This window comes from Platichthys flesus, chromosome 9 (assembly GCF_949316205.1).
Source record: "Platichthys flesus chromosome 9, fPlaFle2.1, whole genome shotgun sequence".
In the NCBI taxonomy this organism is placed as follows: Eukaryota; Metazoa; Chordata; class Actinopteri; order Pleuronectiformes; family Pleuronectidae; genus Platichthys; species Platichthys flesus.
In genome coordinates this window covers 13,299,826-13,316,689 of record NC_084953.1, presented here as the reverse complement: position 1 = coordinate 13,316,689, position 16,864 = coordinate 13,299,826, and the positions used below count along the sequence as shown (strand labels likewise).

Here is a 16,864-nt window from a genome sequence, read left to right as displayed (position 1 = left end):
TGTGCAGCCTACATGCTTCCTGCATGTTCATGTGAGGGGTCAGGGGCCTGTCCTCTCAGCGTTCCCTAATGCCCCTGGATCCAGGACGGAGGCTTGATGGAATCACAGGAAATTGGATTGTCTTCCATTTGCTTTGGAAGCAGCCTGGAAGAGACACACCTCCCCCCACCACCACCACCCCCACAATACCTGCAGTTAGCTAGCGTAGCATTTTGCCCCCCCCCCCCCCCCCTTTCGGGTGCACCCCTGTGTCCATCCCATTACTGAGGCATGTAGCCCTGAAACCCCTGCTTTTACATGTCATCCAAAGTTTCCCCTTGCGATGCAGAAACGCTGGACTGGACGTCAGCAGAGTGCACAATAGCAGCAGCAGAGATCCAGCCCAGTGTGGTACTGTATCACCCTAATGGGAGGAGCAATATGCTTAGGAGCAGCATGGATAGGGATTGATCTACTAGTACAATTGCAGCTGAATTTAAGTCACACCAATCTATCATTTCTACCAGACAAATGATGTGAAGCAAATGGATGAAAAGGAATGAGAAGAAATCATGGATACATAGAGAGATCAGGCAAGCGGTCTTACTTTTTTAGTTTTATGCCTAAAAAGATCAAAATAAAGTCCAAAACTGATCCAAGGAAAGCAAAGCCTGATACAAAATTATTGTGTGTGTGTGAAAAGTAGAAGTAGAGTTCTGGATTTTCCAGACGACTCAAGGTCAAAATGAGGCCAAACAGGAACAAATAGAAACCCCGTCTGGAGCACGTTTTTCTGCACAAAGGAGCTGTCACAGATATTCTGTCTATTTCCGGAAAGTGGTTACACTTGTTTCCTCCGTCAGTCTGACTTCACAGATCTCAGACAATATGGGACAACGATTCTTTAAATGTTCAACCGGATCTGTGGTTCATACCTGCATGAAGAGGAGGCAAGAAGGGCACATCAGAGAAGAAAAGCTTCAAGGTCAGGGATACAAATAGGACCTGGAAGTCCCTTGAGTCTGTGTCCGCTCGGAACTCTGTTTAATTCATTCTGGGTTTTATTATGCTCGTCTGTGTCCAAGCCCGACAAGGGATTGTGGGTAGAGGTCTGTCAAACCCACCAGCAGCTGTTGAGTGTGCAGCAGAGAACGCAGCGTGTGTCGGTATTTCTATGACTGTGGAGTCCCAGTGGGTTCATGTTTTCATATCCTGCCAATCCAAGTGCCAACAGTACTCAACAACAATGTATGGGTGAGTGAAGAGGAAGCCACTGTGAGGATTAATCTATTTAACACCATTTCTTTATGCTGCTAAACCAAAGCATTTCTTCAAAATTGAAAAAGAAAATGTGGTAGTTTATCTTCTTTGTACAATTTGTCTTATATCTCTTAATAAGAATGGTGTCACTCTTAAAAGTAATAATTTAAGTGGTATTTATTTTAGTAAAGGACAAAAAAAATTCCAATAAACTGAAATTTAGAATTAATAAACCATCTTCTCATTTGGAAAAATTGTACTGTAATTGAACTGTAGACCAACAACATATAGTGAGGATGATTGACGGTCGTCTTGCCTCTGTAATACAACGAGATGAGCGTTTCATTTCTCAGGTGTGAGCAGAGATATGGCTTCAATGGCCGTCGCTGTAATTAAATGTAAAGGATTATTTGAAAATATTCCAATGTTTCTCTGGTGCAGTGGTAAGCACGGTCACCTCGCCGGGTTTGGACCCTGAAGGTCGACTAGGATCAGTCTCTGTGGAGGTTGCATGTTCTCTGAGTGTTTCAGCTTCCTTCCACTGTCCAAAGACAGGTAGCTTAGGTTGATTGCAGACCCTAAGCTGCCTGTAGATGTGAATGGCTGTTTGTCTCTATGTAGCTGTTGTCAGACATGAACCCTGGTTCATGGACATCCTCTGGAGTTTGCCTCTCACACATGAAGAATGCTGCAGGAGATTGTCCAGGTCAGACGGATTCACAACAACAAGAAAATGTCAGTAGCTCTCAGGTGAAGGGTGGCGTCTAGGGTTGAGAATGAAAACGTTTTTAAATTGTGTTTTAGGATCCTCTCCCTGGCTGCCTGTTTATTTTAGGATTGATTTTTTAATTCTTTTAATCAGTTTCAAAGCCAGGCATGGGCTGGCCCCTCCCTATATTTCAGAACTTTTATCTCCCTACGAGCCAGGACGCAGCCTGAGATCCTGTGGTAAGGCGTCGCTAGTCCTTCCAAAGTCTAGCAAAACCAAAGAGGACAGAGCCGTTGCTATTTGGGCCTCTACACTGTGGAACAATCTGCCAGAGGAGATTAGACTAGCAGAATCGGTTACATGTTTTATCTCTCTTCTTAAGACACATGTCATATGTTTATTAATTTCATTATCTGTATCTTTATTATTTTTCTCTAATTTTTTGTGATTATCATACTGTTTATTTAAAAAAACGTTTATTGTATTGAAAAGTAGAAAAATAAAAATAAAGGTATTTTTACGACGGAGGCATTACGTGTAAATGCTGCTACACGTTGGCTGAGGCCCCTCCACGACCCTCAAAAGGATAAGAGTCACAGATAATGGGCAGTTCCTCCAATGACTACTAAGAAAACTGGCTTCCCCAACGAGACTCCGGAGTCTAAAGATGTGATTTAATCTTCCTCTTAAAAAATCATGCAAGCAGTTCTGCGTGAAACAATCTTACGGGGAAAGGCAAAACCGTGTTTTACCTTTCCTATTACATTTATTTCAACACTACTTCCTCTCTTGTTCCATCCCTCACGTTCTACGACATTATTCCTCTACTTCTTTTCTCCGTGTTCTCTCTTTATTTCTAAAATTTCTGCGTCTCACAAAACTTTCTTTTGGCTTTTCGTCCTCTCCATGGCTCGTCCTCTCCTCGCAGCCCCCCTTTTCTCCCCCTCCGCTGTCCCTGACAGCAACATTAAACAAGTGGGGAAAAATGGACAACCAATTATGATTTATGATCAATGCATGCAGCAGCTGCTGACTTTTATAATGACAGTGGCTGGGGGAGGGAGAGAGGGAGGGAGACAGCGAGCGGGCGTGAGTATGTATCAGTCTCAAGGGTGTGTGTTGGGAAGATGAGGGGTGAATCGATAAGCGACAGGGATCATTGGTATGCAGATTCCAGTGGATAGCATTATGATGAGCAGGTGCCATCCATCACAGAGCAGAGCGCAGATTTGAGCAAGATGGAGGAGAGGAGACCCTTCTTTCACCGGGTCACATATCTGTGGCCAGAGCAGCTACTGTGACACCTGCACCACAGACCAGACATCTTCACAACTTACAGGATCCACACTGCTGGTCTTTCACTTTTACACCTGATGTTATCACTTTTACACACTTTACAGACAATGGTTTGTTTGTTTCTTTGTCTGTGCAACAGACAATTTAAATTTGTAAACTTTGCTTTATTAAAATGTCACAATTATATATTACATCCACTATAATGAGCTGGTTAAAGAACGGGAACCTTTTTCAGGCAAAATCTAACAAAATTCCATAGTACTGTGTCACACACACTGTAATATTCTGACTTTGACTGTCAAAAGTCAAAGTTTTATTATATGCACCAAAAGTGTAACTTTGAAAAGAAAAAAATGAATACATGTTAACTGTGATAGATTACCCTTCTCAGGCAAGTCTCTAATGGATTTTGTGTCATACGACAAACAATGCGTTACATTTCAAGTCGGATTCACCAGTTCATGAAGAGCTAAGACTTTGTAAAGTTGGGTCCACATTTCCTGGAAATATCTGCAGTTAAAAATGTTACAATTACGAGCAGCCTGTAGTGTTGTGATGCCAATATCTATAAATGTGAGATGGAAACCCGAATCTTGGAAAGCAATATTGTCACTGAAATATATTCTGGTGAAATGAAGTGAACGACGAATAATTGTACTGAATTGAAAAATATATGATATGACATGGTCTGGACAATATTAACCAGTAATGTCAACAAAACATGAAGCGGATGCACCATCACAAACCAACACGTTTTGTTTATGACTAAGATGTAAGACAGGGCTGAGCTTGCACATGAGGTTGGGCCTATGTCTGCTGTGTGTGCGTGTGCGTGTATGCGTGCATGTGTGTGTGCGTTTGCGTGTGTGTGTGTGTGTGCGTGCGTGCATGCATGTGCTTTAGGAAGCCCCCCTCCCATTGTTAAAAGGATCTAGAGACTGGGGCCAGCACTAATTGAATCTTGGTCTCCTCTGTGAGCAGGGCGAGGTAACCTTGCCACTCAGCGTGTGAGCATTGCCACCCACGGTCAAATTAGCCAAACTCACTGCTCTTCAGACCTCCTGGGTGCGTCCTTCAGGTGCCGGGGTGATCCCCCTTTCCCCTCAGACCCCCACCTACCATCAGGAAAATCCAGGTTTAGGGGGAGAAATCCTAAACCATTAAGGAATCCTGGGGGATGCCAGGCCCAAAGGTGCTGTACACCTTAGATGTCGTCCATGCACAACCATATAGCTCAACCCTATGGGTATGGAACAAATGCTACAAGAGTGTATAAAGCTGAGCAGAATCTCAATGCAAAGGCTTTACTGGGCTGAAGACACCTTTACACACAATATTATGACTTTCTTCACTTTCTCTGTCACATAAAACTAATAAATCCTCTTGTTTTCCTCTCTTAGATCTATTTTTTCTCAAAATCTGCATCTCTAACCCTGTTACCCTTTTCGATTCACGCATTTCATGCATATCCTCCGTCCTTCCACCCTTCCCTCCCTTCCCCATGTCGCCGGGCTTGCTTGTTCCCGTGGGACACCTTAGCCTCCATTAAACCCATCACGGAGGAGGATAAGGTTTGGGCTGAGTATTAACATCACCAGAGGCCCCCGCCTGTCCTCCAGCGGCCCATCGATGATGTTTAAAAAGAAATATATGAAATAAATAAATACATAAAAGAGTGTAATATGAAAATCAATGGCCAGGCAGCAGGGGCTGCATCTGAGGCATTTGGAGTGAGGGACTCATAAAGCTGAGTACTGCGGGAGACTGATGGAAGGCAGAACACTTACTTTGTTTATTCTCTCTCCTCACCCCTGTCCCCTCCCCTCACTGTCTGTATCCAGCCCTCACTCTCTTATTCTCTCCCCACCCCCCTCTGTCTGAGGCGGTCGAGGACAGCTTTAATGCTCCTGACAATTTATGTGGACGGTTAAGAACGATGGAAATCAAATAGTTGAGTGTAGGCAAGGCCCAGTGAGTGGCCAATAAGAAAGAAACAACAGCTGATGATGGCAAAGAGGACTGTTACCTGCTGGAATGGCTCTTTAGGCTGCACTATTACTGTCAACTTGCTGGCTCTTTTTTGAGTGCTCATATTATGGATTCATAACTGTGTGTGTGTCGGATAGGCCCTTTTAACACAGCACGGCAACAGCTCTCATTTCAACGAGTCCAGCTAATGTGCAGCAAGTACTAAATATGAATCCCATAAGAGCGGCTCACAGTGTGGCTTATAAAGCATCAAGTGCTGTGTGTGGTGGCTATGGTGGATTTTATGTGTGTGTGTTATTCACTTGGTGTTTTCTGATGAATCGACTTATCACTTCAGTTCTGATCGATTAGCAGTAAATTAAAAGGCATCTCTTTTGGGTATTGATCAATCATGTGAGCCAAATATTTGCTTGTTTCGGCGTCTCCAATAAGACAACTTGGTGCTTTTCTCTATTTTATATCATTGTAAAGTGAATATTTTTTATTTTCTTGAATTTTGGCCGGACTGCACGACATTTAAAGACGTCTCCTTGGACTCAGGAATGAGAATTATCATAAGAAATCTCATGGACTCACATAACTAATAATATAAAATAAACAGCAAACTGATTGATATTGTTAGCTGTAGAAATATGATATCACAAAATATCCTAAGAAACATCACACTCTTCTACACTAACAGATGCACACATGGTAACTGTGTTATTTGAATGCAGGAAAAGCTAGAATACTTGTGATGTCACAAGCATACATGGATACAATTCGCCATATGACTGGTGTCACTATAATTTGTGAAAGAATTTCTGCTGTAGAATTTATACCAAATACAGACAGGAGCGTAACCAGGGAATCAGATTCTGTACAAATAAAAGGTTTTTCACCACATAGATGCAAAAGTTATATTAAATGACCATAAAGCAGTTCTGCGGACTGAATGGTGTGTTAACAGTTATCACTGTCTTGACTACACATTGTATTTTGATAAATCATGCAACTTTACTTGTGTCGTTAACTTGAATCTATTTCTCCCTCCATCGTATTTTTTTTCTTTGAATTCACTGTTTATTTCTTCTCCTACACTTACCCAGCTTGCTCCCTTTTCTTTCTTCAAGACCCTATATATTCTAAGTATGGGTTACACAATCACACACACAAGCATGGCCGCACGCACAGGCACACGCACAATTATGACAAATCTTGCTGAATATTTGTTATGACTGGGCTGACTGAGCCATTAGTTATAGGAGGCATTGCTGGGAAAGGGGAGGGATACAAACGTGTAATAATGCCTCCACCATAGAATTTCAATCAGCCAACATGGAGTGTGTGCATGTGCGTGTGCGGGTGTGTCAGTCTGTGTGTATGTGCATGTGCGTGTGTTTACCACTGTGAACACACAAGTAGTTGACACCACAGTAGAGGACACAGATGAGAGGGTTGGGGGCTCTTTGTTTGCTACACTGGAATAAGCTCTAAAGTGGCTTCAATAGCTGCACAGTATCCACAAAAAAGTAGAGGGTATTGCTTGATTTTTGCTGAATGTTCAAGTGAAATTCAATAAATATTGATACCAGTTAAATATTCTGTTTCATGACGAAGGTGCATGAACAGATGCTAATGCTTCAAATCGTTCAATCTGATTAGAATGGAATATTTTCATTGACATGCCACTTGATTTGTGAGCCGAGGATTTGGCTCATGCATAAAAACCATATCTAAGAACATGTAAATAAAAATATATGGTTTTTCTTATAGCTTTTAGCTGCTTGTAAATTGCAGGGTTCATAATTACAAGAGAGTCCAACTTTTTGACTAATTTGACATGCAGAATGTCCATATTCTTACTTTGTAGCTGACAGAGCCTGACTGATAATAGATCTTTGAGGCTGATCTTTGAATATTTTCATATTGAAGAAGTCATAAATAAGAAGTTAGCACAATATGTACAGGATCGGATGCTTTAGACACGCAAAAATAAACTTGTCAACGCTTTCTGGTGACGATGCTGGTCATAAATAACCTTGAACACATGTTTGGCATTCTGTACAGCATTGTTATCGGCCGTCACGCCAATACTGACATATCTGCAATTAGCTAATATCAGCCGATATATCAGCCCGGCCAATTTATGTAAATATCCCTTTCTATTGCACATGTTTCCCACGTTCATCACTGATTTGTGACAGCATGTGCGTATCAGTCGTGAATCAGTTTCACAGGCAGTCATGAATTCACTGTTCGGCTACAATAGAAAACATAAATCATCTTTCCAACTCCTCCCACATCACACACAGAATATACCTTTTAAAACAATCTGCCATACACACACTGACTTTGTCCCGAACACAAACTGTGGATACCACGCGGACTCTCCAGACACTCACTGCAGCCTCCACATATAGACTATGTGTATAAAGACTTGTTGTGTGTTCTCTAGCCACCAATTGTAGGCTGCCCAGTCAGATATTTATTACTATTGATCTAGCTGGTCCTGGCTGGAGACTTTTGTTCTGCTACTCGAGGCTCTGACCTCAATTAAGTTATGAATTTCTATCTGATAGACTGGGAGCGCTTGGGGCCTGCCGCGGCCGTGCTACCACGCTGGATTAATTAGAATTAGCGGTGCTGCGAGGTGCCCTCCCCGCCTCATGGATCATGTTGTTTTAATACAAAGTAGAGGCAGAGGCAGGGAGCGACGGAGTGGAGGGGATGGGATGGGATGGGATGGGATGGGAGCTTGCGCGGGGAGGGGATGAGGAGTGATGAGGAGAGGAGAAAAAGAAAAGGCAGATAGAAAAGCAAAAAACATGCAGGAATGAGTCTAGTATAAAGCATGTGAGATGGGTCCGTGTGTTTCGAACACGCATTGCCTCTTTCTCTTATCACCTCCTCTAATTTTAAGTCTCAACGATGTTTCCTTCCTGCCATTGTGTTTGAGCAGCGCTAACCTGCATCTCACCTGTCCTTCCTCTTTGTCAGACTAATCCCGCCTCCGTCACTTACCCTCGCAGTAATCGCTTTAAGTCAGACATTGTGTAAATCTACTCTGGGGCCATTCCTGACCTTTGTTGTAGTCTGAAAAACACCTCTGAACCAAAGCCCCTGTCTTTTCAACTCCAGTTCCCACATATGGGGACATGCTACATATAAGCAATGCATCCCCGTAGCAACCCGAGAGCTCGTTGGGAGTGTCAGAGGAGGGTTTGGGATTTCACCGTGAAAAGGAAAAGTTGTGTGTCTGTGTGTGGGATGAGGCTTATTGTAGATGTGGGTGTGGGATTACAGCGTCTGGACAGAGGATGACCACAGGGAGTGCGGACACACACAAACTCAAGTCTAGACCACTGAAACAACATACTCTAAACAAAACAAATAACAAACACAAACTACCAAATTCTTCAGATATTTCTTTACCAAATTTTTCAGATATTTCTCATTTCTCTATGGTCGTTCTTAAAACAATGTTTTTGCTTTTGTGAACAGTAGAGAAAGTAAAGTCTGTAGTTTTTGTGCAATGATTATCCATTCAGTGTTTTATCGTATCTTAACACAAGTCAACTACTGTTGACAAAGTTCTTTGTTTTTCAAAGTTTAAAACTTAATTAGCAAAGTTAATTTAGGTTCATTCTTTGAAAACAAATTAAATTTTACCATATATTCTTGCAAGGCATTGGCAATGGGCAATTTAAACTTAATGAAGGAGATAATGTGATTCGATGAAAAGCTGCAGAATGGCTTCTAAGGCCGACTTTGAAGTCATATATCAGAAAGAATTTGATTAGTGAAAAGTAAATTAGTCAAAGAATCAGACGAAGAACTTTAATGACAGCTTTTGCTAATCGTAAAAGATATTTTGGTCATGAAAGTAGTTACTTTTAAAACAAAGCCTTTTTTTGTGACACTTGTTCTCTTTAAACAAATCTTAATATTAATATTCTGTTGTCAGGTTTCTATTCACTGCAGACGTGATATGAAGGAATGCCCTTAACTTAAGCTCATTTCTCAATAATGCTCTTAAATACATTCGAGAACCCAGAACATAAGTCCAGGGTTTCAGCCTTAATTTCCATTATTACATTAAACCAGGTCTTATTGTCATATTTCCCAGTCATTGTTGTCTGCCCCAGTTTCTCTGAGAGAATCAGCTGAGGGAGCGGTGATACAGTGGGAGACGGGAGGTCGGTGGGGGGGTAAAGTATGGACACCAGGGCTGGATCTACAGTTGGCAGGTGGTAGAGCTGTGATCTGCGTATTCAAACACACAGACAGCTACCTATTATAGTCCCAGCCCGCCTTGATCCAGGATTAACTATCAAACGAGCCTTTAATGCAGGTTACCAGGGTTTGGGAACAATTCACTAAAACAATCAGTTGATTAATTTCAAACGATTTCCCTCCTCTGCCAAGCAAATAATAATACTTTTTGCCATAACTGTGGAGTCCCCCTCCCCTTTTTAATCAACAAATTAAGCATAAATCATGTTTGATCTTTATTTACTGGTTGCTCGGCAGTTGGTAGAGGTCAAGAGAGATTACTGGTCTCTCTAATAGCCTGCAAACAACCCAAACATTCCTCTATTCCTCTCATGAACACACACAACCTCAGATTCTTTGTTTCATGTGACAGAGGCTTTGGACAAAAAGGATAAAACTATCCATATATTTTTTTTTATATTGTTCTCCAATACAAAAAAGTTGGTCCTTTCCTTTCCTTTCTTTCCCTCCCTTTCTGTCGGACTCTCACACAAAAGGATGTCCGAGCAGGTTCTAATGAGACGCATATCGTTTTGTAAGCTTTTCATAGTGAGATAATTTGGCATTGCGACAGAGTGATATGATTTAGCTGACTATATTTTTCTCTCAGCCACCTCAGTGCCACCTCATAAATCTGCTGCAACCACCAGAGGTCCAGTTCCTTTAATATTCAGTCTCGTCCACAGCCCGGCTCCCTCAGACACCTGCGTGGCAGACAGGTGGAGAGGTCCTGATGGACTGAACACATGAATTCAGGCGACGTCGGACTCTGACTGGCTCTATCGTAACTCCAGAAACTCACATACACATATTTGCAAAAAAAAAAAAAAAAAGGCAATTTTTCATAAAACTCTACACTACTGTCGCCCTCTCCTAGTTTATTCCTCTACAAATGATATAAAAGGAAAAAGGAGCATTGGATTACTTTCACACTTTGTGTTTTGATATACAATGAAGTAGGTGAAAACTCAGCCATCCAATATCCCCTGACCAACGATTAATGTTTCCTTCTTTGACAGCTGAAAACTTTGGGTATTTATATTTCTACATAATTCATATTTTAATGATAGAAACGTGACTGTGAATACACTACTTCATACCAAAGGACAAAAGCCTTTCGCTATACATCAACCCTCCTCCTCTGTCATCTTGATATGGCTCTAAATCATCAGCGAAGTGTTTTCGTAGTTATCCCACTGTTAAGTCCTTTATGAACCATTCCACCACAAATCCCCTCCCCGCTGCATTCAAAACAAAAGGGGTCTGGAGCATGACCACAAAAGAGAAAGTCATTTGTGAAATGTCCTGATTATGTGGGTTGTGCAACGTAAAACAATTTGCCTGATTACTTCCAATTGATTGTGCCTTACAGTTAAAGCCTCAGCGTGCAGCGCCGGTGAACTGCACTATGTCGTGCCGCTGGGCAGGGAAGAGGAGTAATTTCTCCGATGTGCAGCTGAGCCAGCTTACAGCCAAAGCTAAAGCCTCCTGGATGCGGCTAAACCTTGGGAAGGCTAAACAGCAGGCTAGCTACCAGCTAACTGTGTCTGTCAAAGCCCTGGGGGATTTGTCTGTGGCACAAAGTGAATTAAAGGTGACCTTCCGCGAGGGTGGGAGAGGATGGAGAGAGAGAGAGGAGAGGAGGACAGTGGGGGTGCTGAAGATGTCACTCTTTTTGCTTTGGGTTTACACGAGTGCTGAGCGGTGTTATAGGAAAGACTCCAGACACTTTCCTCTCATCTCCATCTATTAGGCACAATGATACCTGCTCATCCACACTGGAACAGACCTCAAACACAGTCTGTGGTGACAAATCCATCAGATACACCTCAACAAACACATGATACTGGGTTGAAAGAGAAAGATCAAAGCATTTCTGCAGTGTGACTCCGTGTTTTAGATGAATGCGCTTGTAGCAGCAAATGAAGTGTGTTTAAAAGTTGGGGATCTTCCATAAGTAAGTCCAGTTCTCAAACTGTGTATTGTGAAGGGGGCTACTCTAAAAACACACAAACCTAAAAGGATACTCCAGTTCGGCAGTATCTTTAGAGGGTTTCTTTCACTGCTGTTTTGGAAGAGCCAAGTACTTCTGTAGCTGTAGCTTACCAAAAAGGACCAGGACCACTCTATGAAGAACATTTCATGTCAATATGCAGAGATGGAGAGACTCACCTGACTGTTGATGTCTGCTTTGTGCTGCAGTAATACAGACACCAGCTCCTTGTGCCCTCTGTCACAGGCCCAGTGCAGGAGAGCCCGACCCTGTGAACGCAAAACACACAAGTGCAAACCATGAGAAGATATTGTAAAAAGTTGCCCTGAGCAAACCTTTCAAAGTATGACCAAACATTTAACAGCACCGGAGTCTTTAAATCAGCTTTATTTCGTTAAATTTGATGTATGCAACCTATATATCTCCTGTTCCACACCTCTGTGTGTGTAGTTGTGTTGCAGGAACCCTCACACAGTCTGAAAAGCTCGATCGACACACACACAGTACTGTTATTTATCTAAGTGAGGAAACTCATGAGATAATTCATTTCCTAGCCCTCTTACCATCACAACTAAATGACTGACCAAAAAAACAATTTAAACCACACATCTACAACCATGTCTTGATATCCTGTGTCTGAATAAAGTATATAACTCAAAGATGGAAGTACAAGGAGACACACACGTATACATCATTCACTCCTAAGGTTCAAGATCCTTGTTCTAATAAAACCATGCAAGCTCATTTTTCAGTGAGGCCAATTAGGTAAAGCAAACTTGCAGAGTCCAATTCTGTTGCTTAAATCATATTGATCACCACGGCTGCATGGTGAAATGGATACTTATGAGCCAGGCCAGAATACCAATAAGTTGGTGTGTGTGTGTCTCTCTCTCTTCCTCTCTCTCTGTCTCTCTCTCTCTCTCTCTCTCACTAGTTCCTGCCCTGTTGCAGGTGTGCTGCTGTTGACTGCTGGTTCTATTTTCACTGAAGACCAGACTTTTCTACAGGGAACTGCACTAATTCACTATTACATGAGCTTTGGGGTGTTTCACTGATTAAAAACAGTCTGAATGTGACAAACACTATAAATGTGGACTGTTCAAGCAGCATTCAAGATAACACTGAGAAAACACATTGACAGATTCAGAGTTTGGACCTTTATACTTAGAAGAAGATTTGCGATATACAGTAATAAAATGCTCAAATTGCAACGTTATAGCACCTTTCAATTTAAATAGATAGTGGTTGATTCTGAATTTAACATCGGAAATATGACAGTTGTCTCTTTAGGCTTCAGGTAAACTACGCTGAAAAAAACCCCAAACAATCATATAAGTAGTAATAAGCACAATGATTATTAGACTGTCTGGGTTTTAAAAGAAAAATCATGATTGAAGTAATCAAAAAGACCCAGTAAGGACAAATAAAGTAAATATAGTGCACAATGGTAAGTGTCTCCCAACACAGAACTATAAACAAGTTTTCCTGCCTTGATATAAAAAGGTTTTGTTTGAGGTCAACACTGTTATGTTCTATTTTTGGATGAATAAACATTTAAAGTGTCAATTTGATTAATGTCAAACTAAGTCAATAACATTGTACGGTTGTCAGGTCTTCCAAAGATGATCATGACTTATTAATTACATACATAAAAAATCTGACACTGACACTTTCCTTCTATTTTGGTCCAGTAATCACTTTCCAAAATATGTTATCATACAGGAGGATGTATCCTGTTTGGACGGTGATCGTGTTGATCAACTATAAATCTTTATAGCTGCATGTAATAAAAAAAACTATTACTGTTACGGTTGTTTTATTGTTTTTTGATTATAATTGTAAAGCCAAATCACTGTTGTTTCCAAAATATATGTTTATAATATGTCATTAGTAACAGCAAGTTAAGAACAGAAACATGTAACACAGGTGGATATTTGGTCACTGACACACTGAATATCCGCTGAGAAGGAGCCGCTCTCTGTGTCCATCTCTCTGAGCTGCAGAGGCAGATCAGGCCACTTGCTGATGATGAAGCTTCACCATTGCCCTCTGCTGTTGGGGAAGCAGCACTGCAGACGAGCACACAACGGGATTACAAGAGGGATGGAAGTTTTTCTGCTGCTGTGGACCCTCGACCATCTGGTGTTTGACTGGGAACTCACCAGCCACCTGCCTGCTTATCAGAGGAGCGGCTGAACTGACAGAGCAACCATTTGGTCCTGACTGATAATGAATCAAGGACAGATGACTCCACCTAACACGTTGCAGTGTTAATAATATCTGTTCATACAGTTTAAACACCTCAGTCTGGAGAGAGATTCCCATGTGTTTGTGGCCTCGGATCATTAAAACCATTATGCAATGAATAAAAAAAAAAAAGACCCAGTGACCTGTATTTTACATGATGGTTATACCTTTCCTTGTGCACAAGAGGTCAGAGCACCACACAGCAAGCATGCAGCTGGGATGGATTATGTGTATTTGTAAAAGACACTTCAACAAACTAAACGTGCTGTTTTCTGTGGTGAGAGGTTGCTTCCCTTATTCTACTCCTGTCATGTTACGTGCCACCTGTTCAGTTCACTTATATCTTTAAACACTGTAGTTACCTCTTCGTCTGTAGCATTGACCTCCACTTTCTGGGAGCCGATGGCCTGACTGATATGCTCGATGTTGTTGTCCCTGCAGTAGTCAAAGATGTTCTTGTCCTCTTCCCTGAGAGACACACAGAAATGCAAACACATAGAAAGAGAAAGGAAAATATACAGTCAATCTGATGATGTTGCTTTGGTTTTACTTATATTCTGATATTACGTCTCACGGCACAATGCTATGGAGGTGAATGGAAATTTGTTGGAGGTGCTCTAAGTTTAACAGTTTACGCGAGTCTAATCTTTAACCAAATTCATTTGCGGAGGAAAGCAAAAACCTGTTACTACAGTGTTTAGTCATCAAACACAAAGTCATAACAGATAACAAAAACACATGATTCACACAAAAGCAGCAGCCACACGTGCCTCATCCCTTGGGAACACTGAGATACGACACACGCTCACAGCAGCACCATCCCAACTCTGATTATATCTCTGTGTCTCTAATCACCTCCTGGCATTGGGGACAGGATTGAGTGCGGGTGGGAGGCAGGGTGCAGGGGTGGCGGAGGACTGCTGGGTGAGGGGGGGAGAAGGGATGAAATCCCATTTAGAGCTTTACGCCTTTCCCCTCTCGCTTAACTATGCTGGCCATTCAGATTAATTGAATTTAGTGCTCTATTGTTTGAGAGAAATCCCACATACCCACCACTATACCACTCCCACACAGTGAGTCAGTCATCCCCAAGGCCAAATCCCCCTGTTCCTGACTGTGATGCCTGCCAGCTCTGCCTCACCGTGGCCTTACTGCTCCCCCAGCAAACACCTGGCTCCAGCCACACAGGAGCCACTATGGGAGGCTGCACAACATCTTTCACACAGAGGATGTTGTTAAATTTGGTGGGTAGAACATGGCCTTAACATGGTCGTTATTATTAAACTAACTGACACTTGAAGGACGTGTCTTAATGTATGCTTTGTATGCTGACAGAAAACGTATAAGTAAAAAAAGGTATGTTAAGTGAAACTAGAGTGGGCCACTGGTCCCCTTTAATCTAATCTAGTTTCCAGATATCAGTCCCCTCAATGGGCCTGATTTTCTTAATCAGGAACTATGAATTATTTCCAATAAGGGAATCAGTGAAAATGTCAAAAATGCCCTTTCTCCCAAGGTTAAAGAGGGAAAAGAAATTCATAGGACCGCCCCCTGATCCGGATCTGCAAATCAATTTAATGGCTTCTTCCCTGACCCACAACACTTCCTTTCACCAAGTTTCCTATTAATCCATCAGGTAGTTTTTGCGTAATCCTGCTAACTAACAAATAAACAAACAAAAGCTGATGACAACACAAGCTCCTTGGTGGCAGTAAAGATAAAACCTCAGGCCAAGTCCAAAACAGAGACCACCCGTTTTCTCAGAGAACCTCAGCAGAATTCCTCAGCTCCTTTGAGATTCTCTGTTCCACAATTAGAATCCATACTCAAAACACAACTAAAACCTTCACCCAGGGGAGATCAACCTCTCCGGTCCACGATAAGCACATTATATTGTCTACTGCGAGACTAAAGAGCCAAAAGTGAATCTAACCACAGACACAAAGTTCTTTAATGAACCTCTGCACTTCCTTTTCTTCATCTTTTCATTTGCATGCTCTCTCCCCCTCTCACTCGTCTGGTTCCTCCCTCTCTCTCGCTGCCGTTCCTCATCAGCCTGTGATGAATTATGAATAACTCATTATACTTTTATCACAGCTTGGTTATGTATGAGCACATTCATTTACATACTCCTGATTACCAGCACTATGTTTATTCATGACTCCCCCCCAATGTTGGGCCACACCCACATCCTTGTCTGATGGCCACAGTGACCCCAAGTGTCCCTGATGTGTGGCCACCATCCGTCTCGCCTGGCAACTAATCAATAGGCCAGCTCATCAGTCTTTCGTCAATGGTTCAAACGGGGCTGACCTGACGGCCATGCCACACATGCTCACGCATAACACATGCTCACGCATAACACACACACACACACACCACACACAAAATAAGCTCACATATGACTTTAACACACCTGTGGCCAGATATACACACACATATGGTCAATGCAAATACTATAAATGACGGGAAGGTCCCAGGCTACTCTGTGTTCACAGCAGCTGGGGAACCTAGGGATTTGTTTGTGCGTGTGTGTGTGTATTGTGCTCTTGTGTGTGTTTCAAGTCTGGTGTACTGGCAGATATGTCCTTCATCCATCAGGCTAAATTGGCCACAGTAGTGGAGAACACTCATCTACCTGGGCTGAGCTTCACTGATCAACACCACGGCCACACCATCCATCCATCACACACACACACACACACACACACACACACACACACACACACACACACACACACACACACACACACACACACACACACACACACACACACACACACACACACACACACACACACACACACACACACACACACACACACACACACACACACACACACACACACACACTCAGTCATCACATCTCCTGGTCTACACTCTCAACATGGCTGAGGTCCATGTCAGTACGAGGAACAATGAAAAGTCACATAACTCAGCCACTGGCTTCCAGCACAGCGAAAACACAGCAACACCTCCAGTGTTTATCAGTAACCGTTAACTAGGTGGGTGAGAGAAATTACAAATGTAGCATTCAAATCCTCCTCAATCGCACACTGATCAGCTCCGTAGCCCAGGGATATAGATAATCAATCCAGGCTTTGTCGATATACTCGCCCCATACAAGCACAGTCTGA

General features: G+C 42.3%; 1 protein-coding gene across 1 annotated transcript in view; it reads right to left on the bottom strand.

The window, feature by feature from the left end:
• acbd6 (acyl-CoA binding domain containing 6) overlaps positions 1-16,864 on the bottom strand; it is a 28,765-nt gene that overhangs the window by 6,036 nt on the left and 5,865 nt on the right. Inside the window, exons 5-6 of the mRNA XM_062395967.1 lie at positions 14,090-14,195; positions 11,660-11,749 (exon numbers count right to left, since the gene is read on the bottom strand). Coding sequence (XP_062251951.1) covers positions 11,660-11,749; positions 14,090-14,195 — 196 coding nt within the window. The remainder of the gene's footprint in view (positions 1-11,659; positions 11,750-14,089; positions 14,196-16,864) is intronic.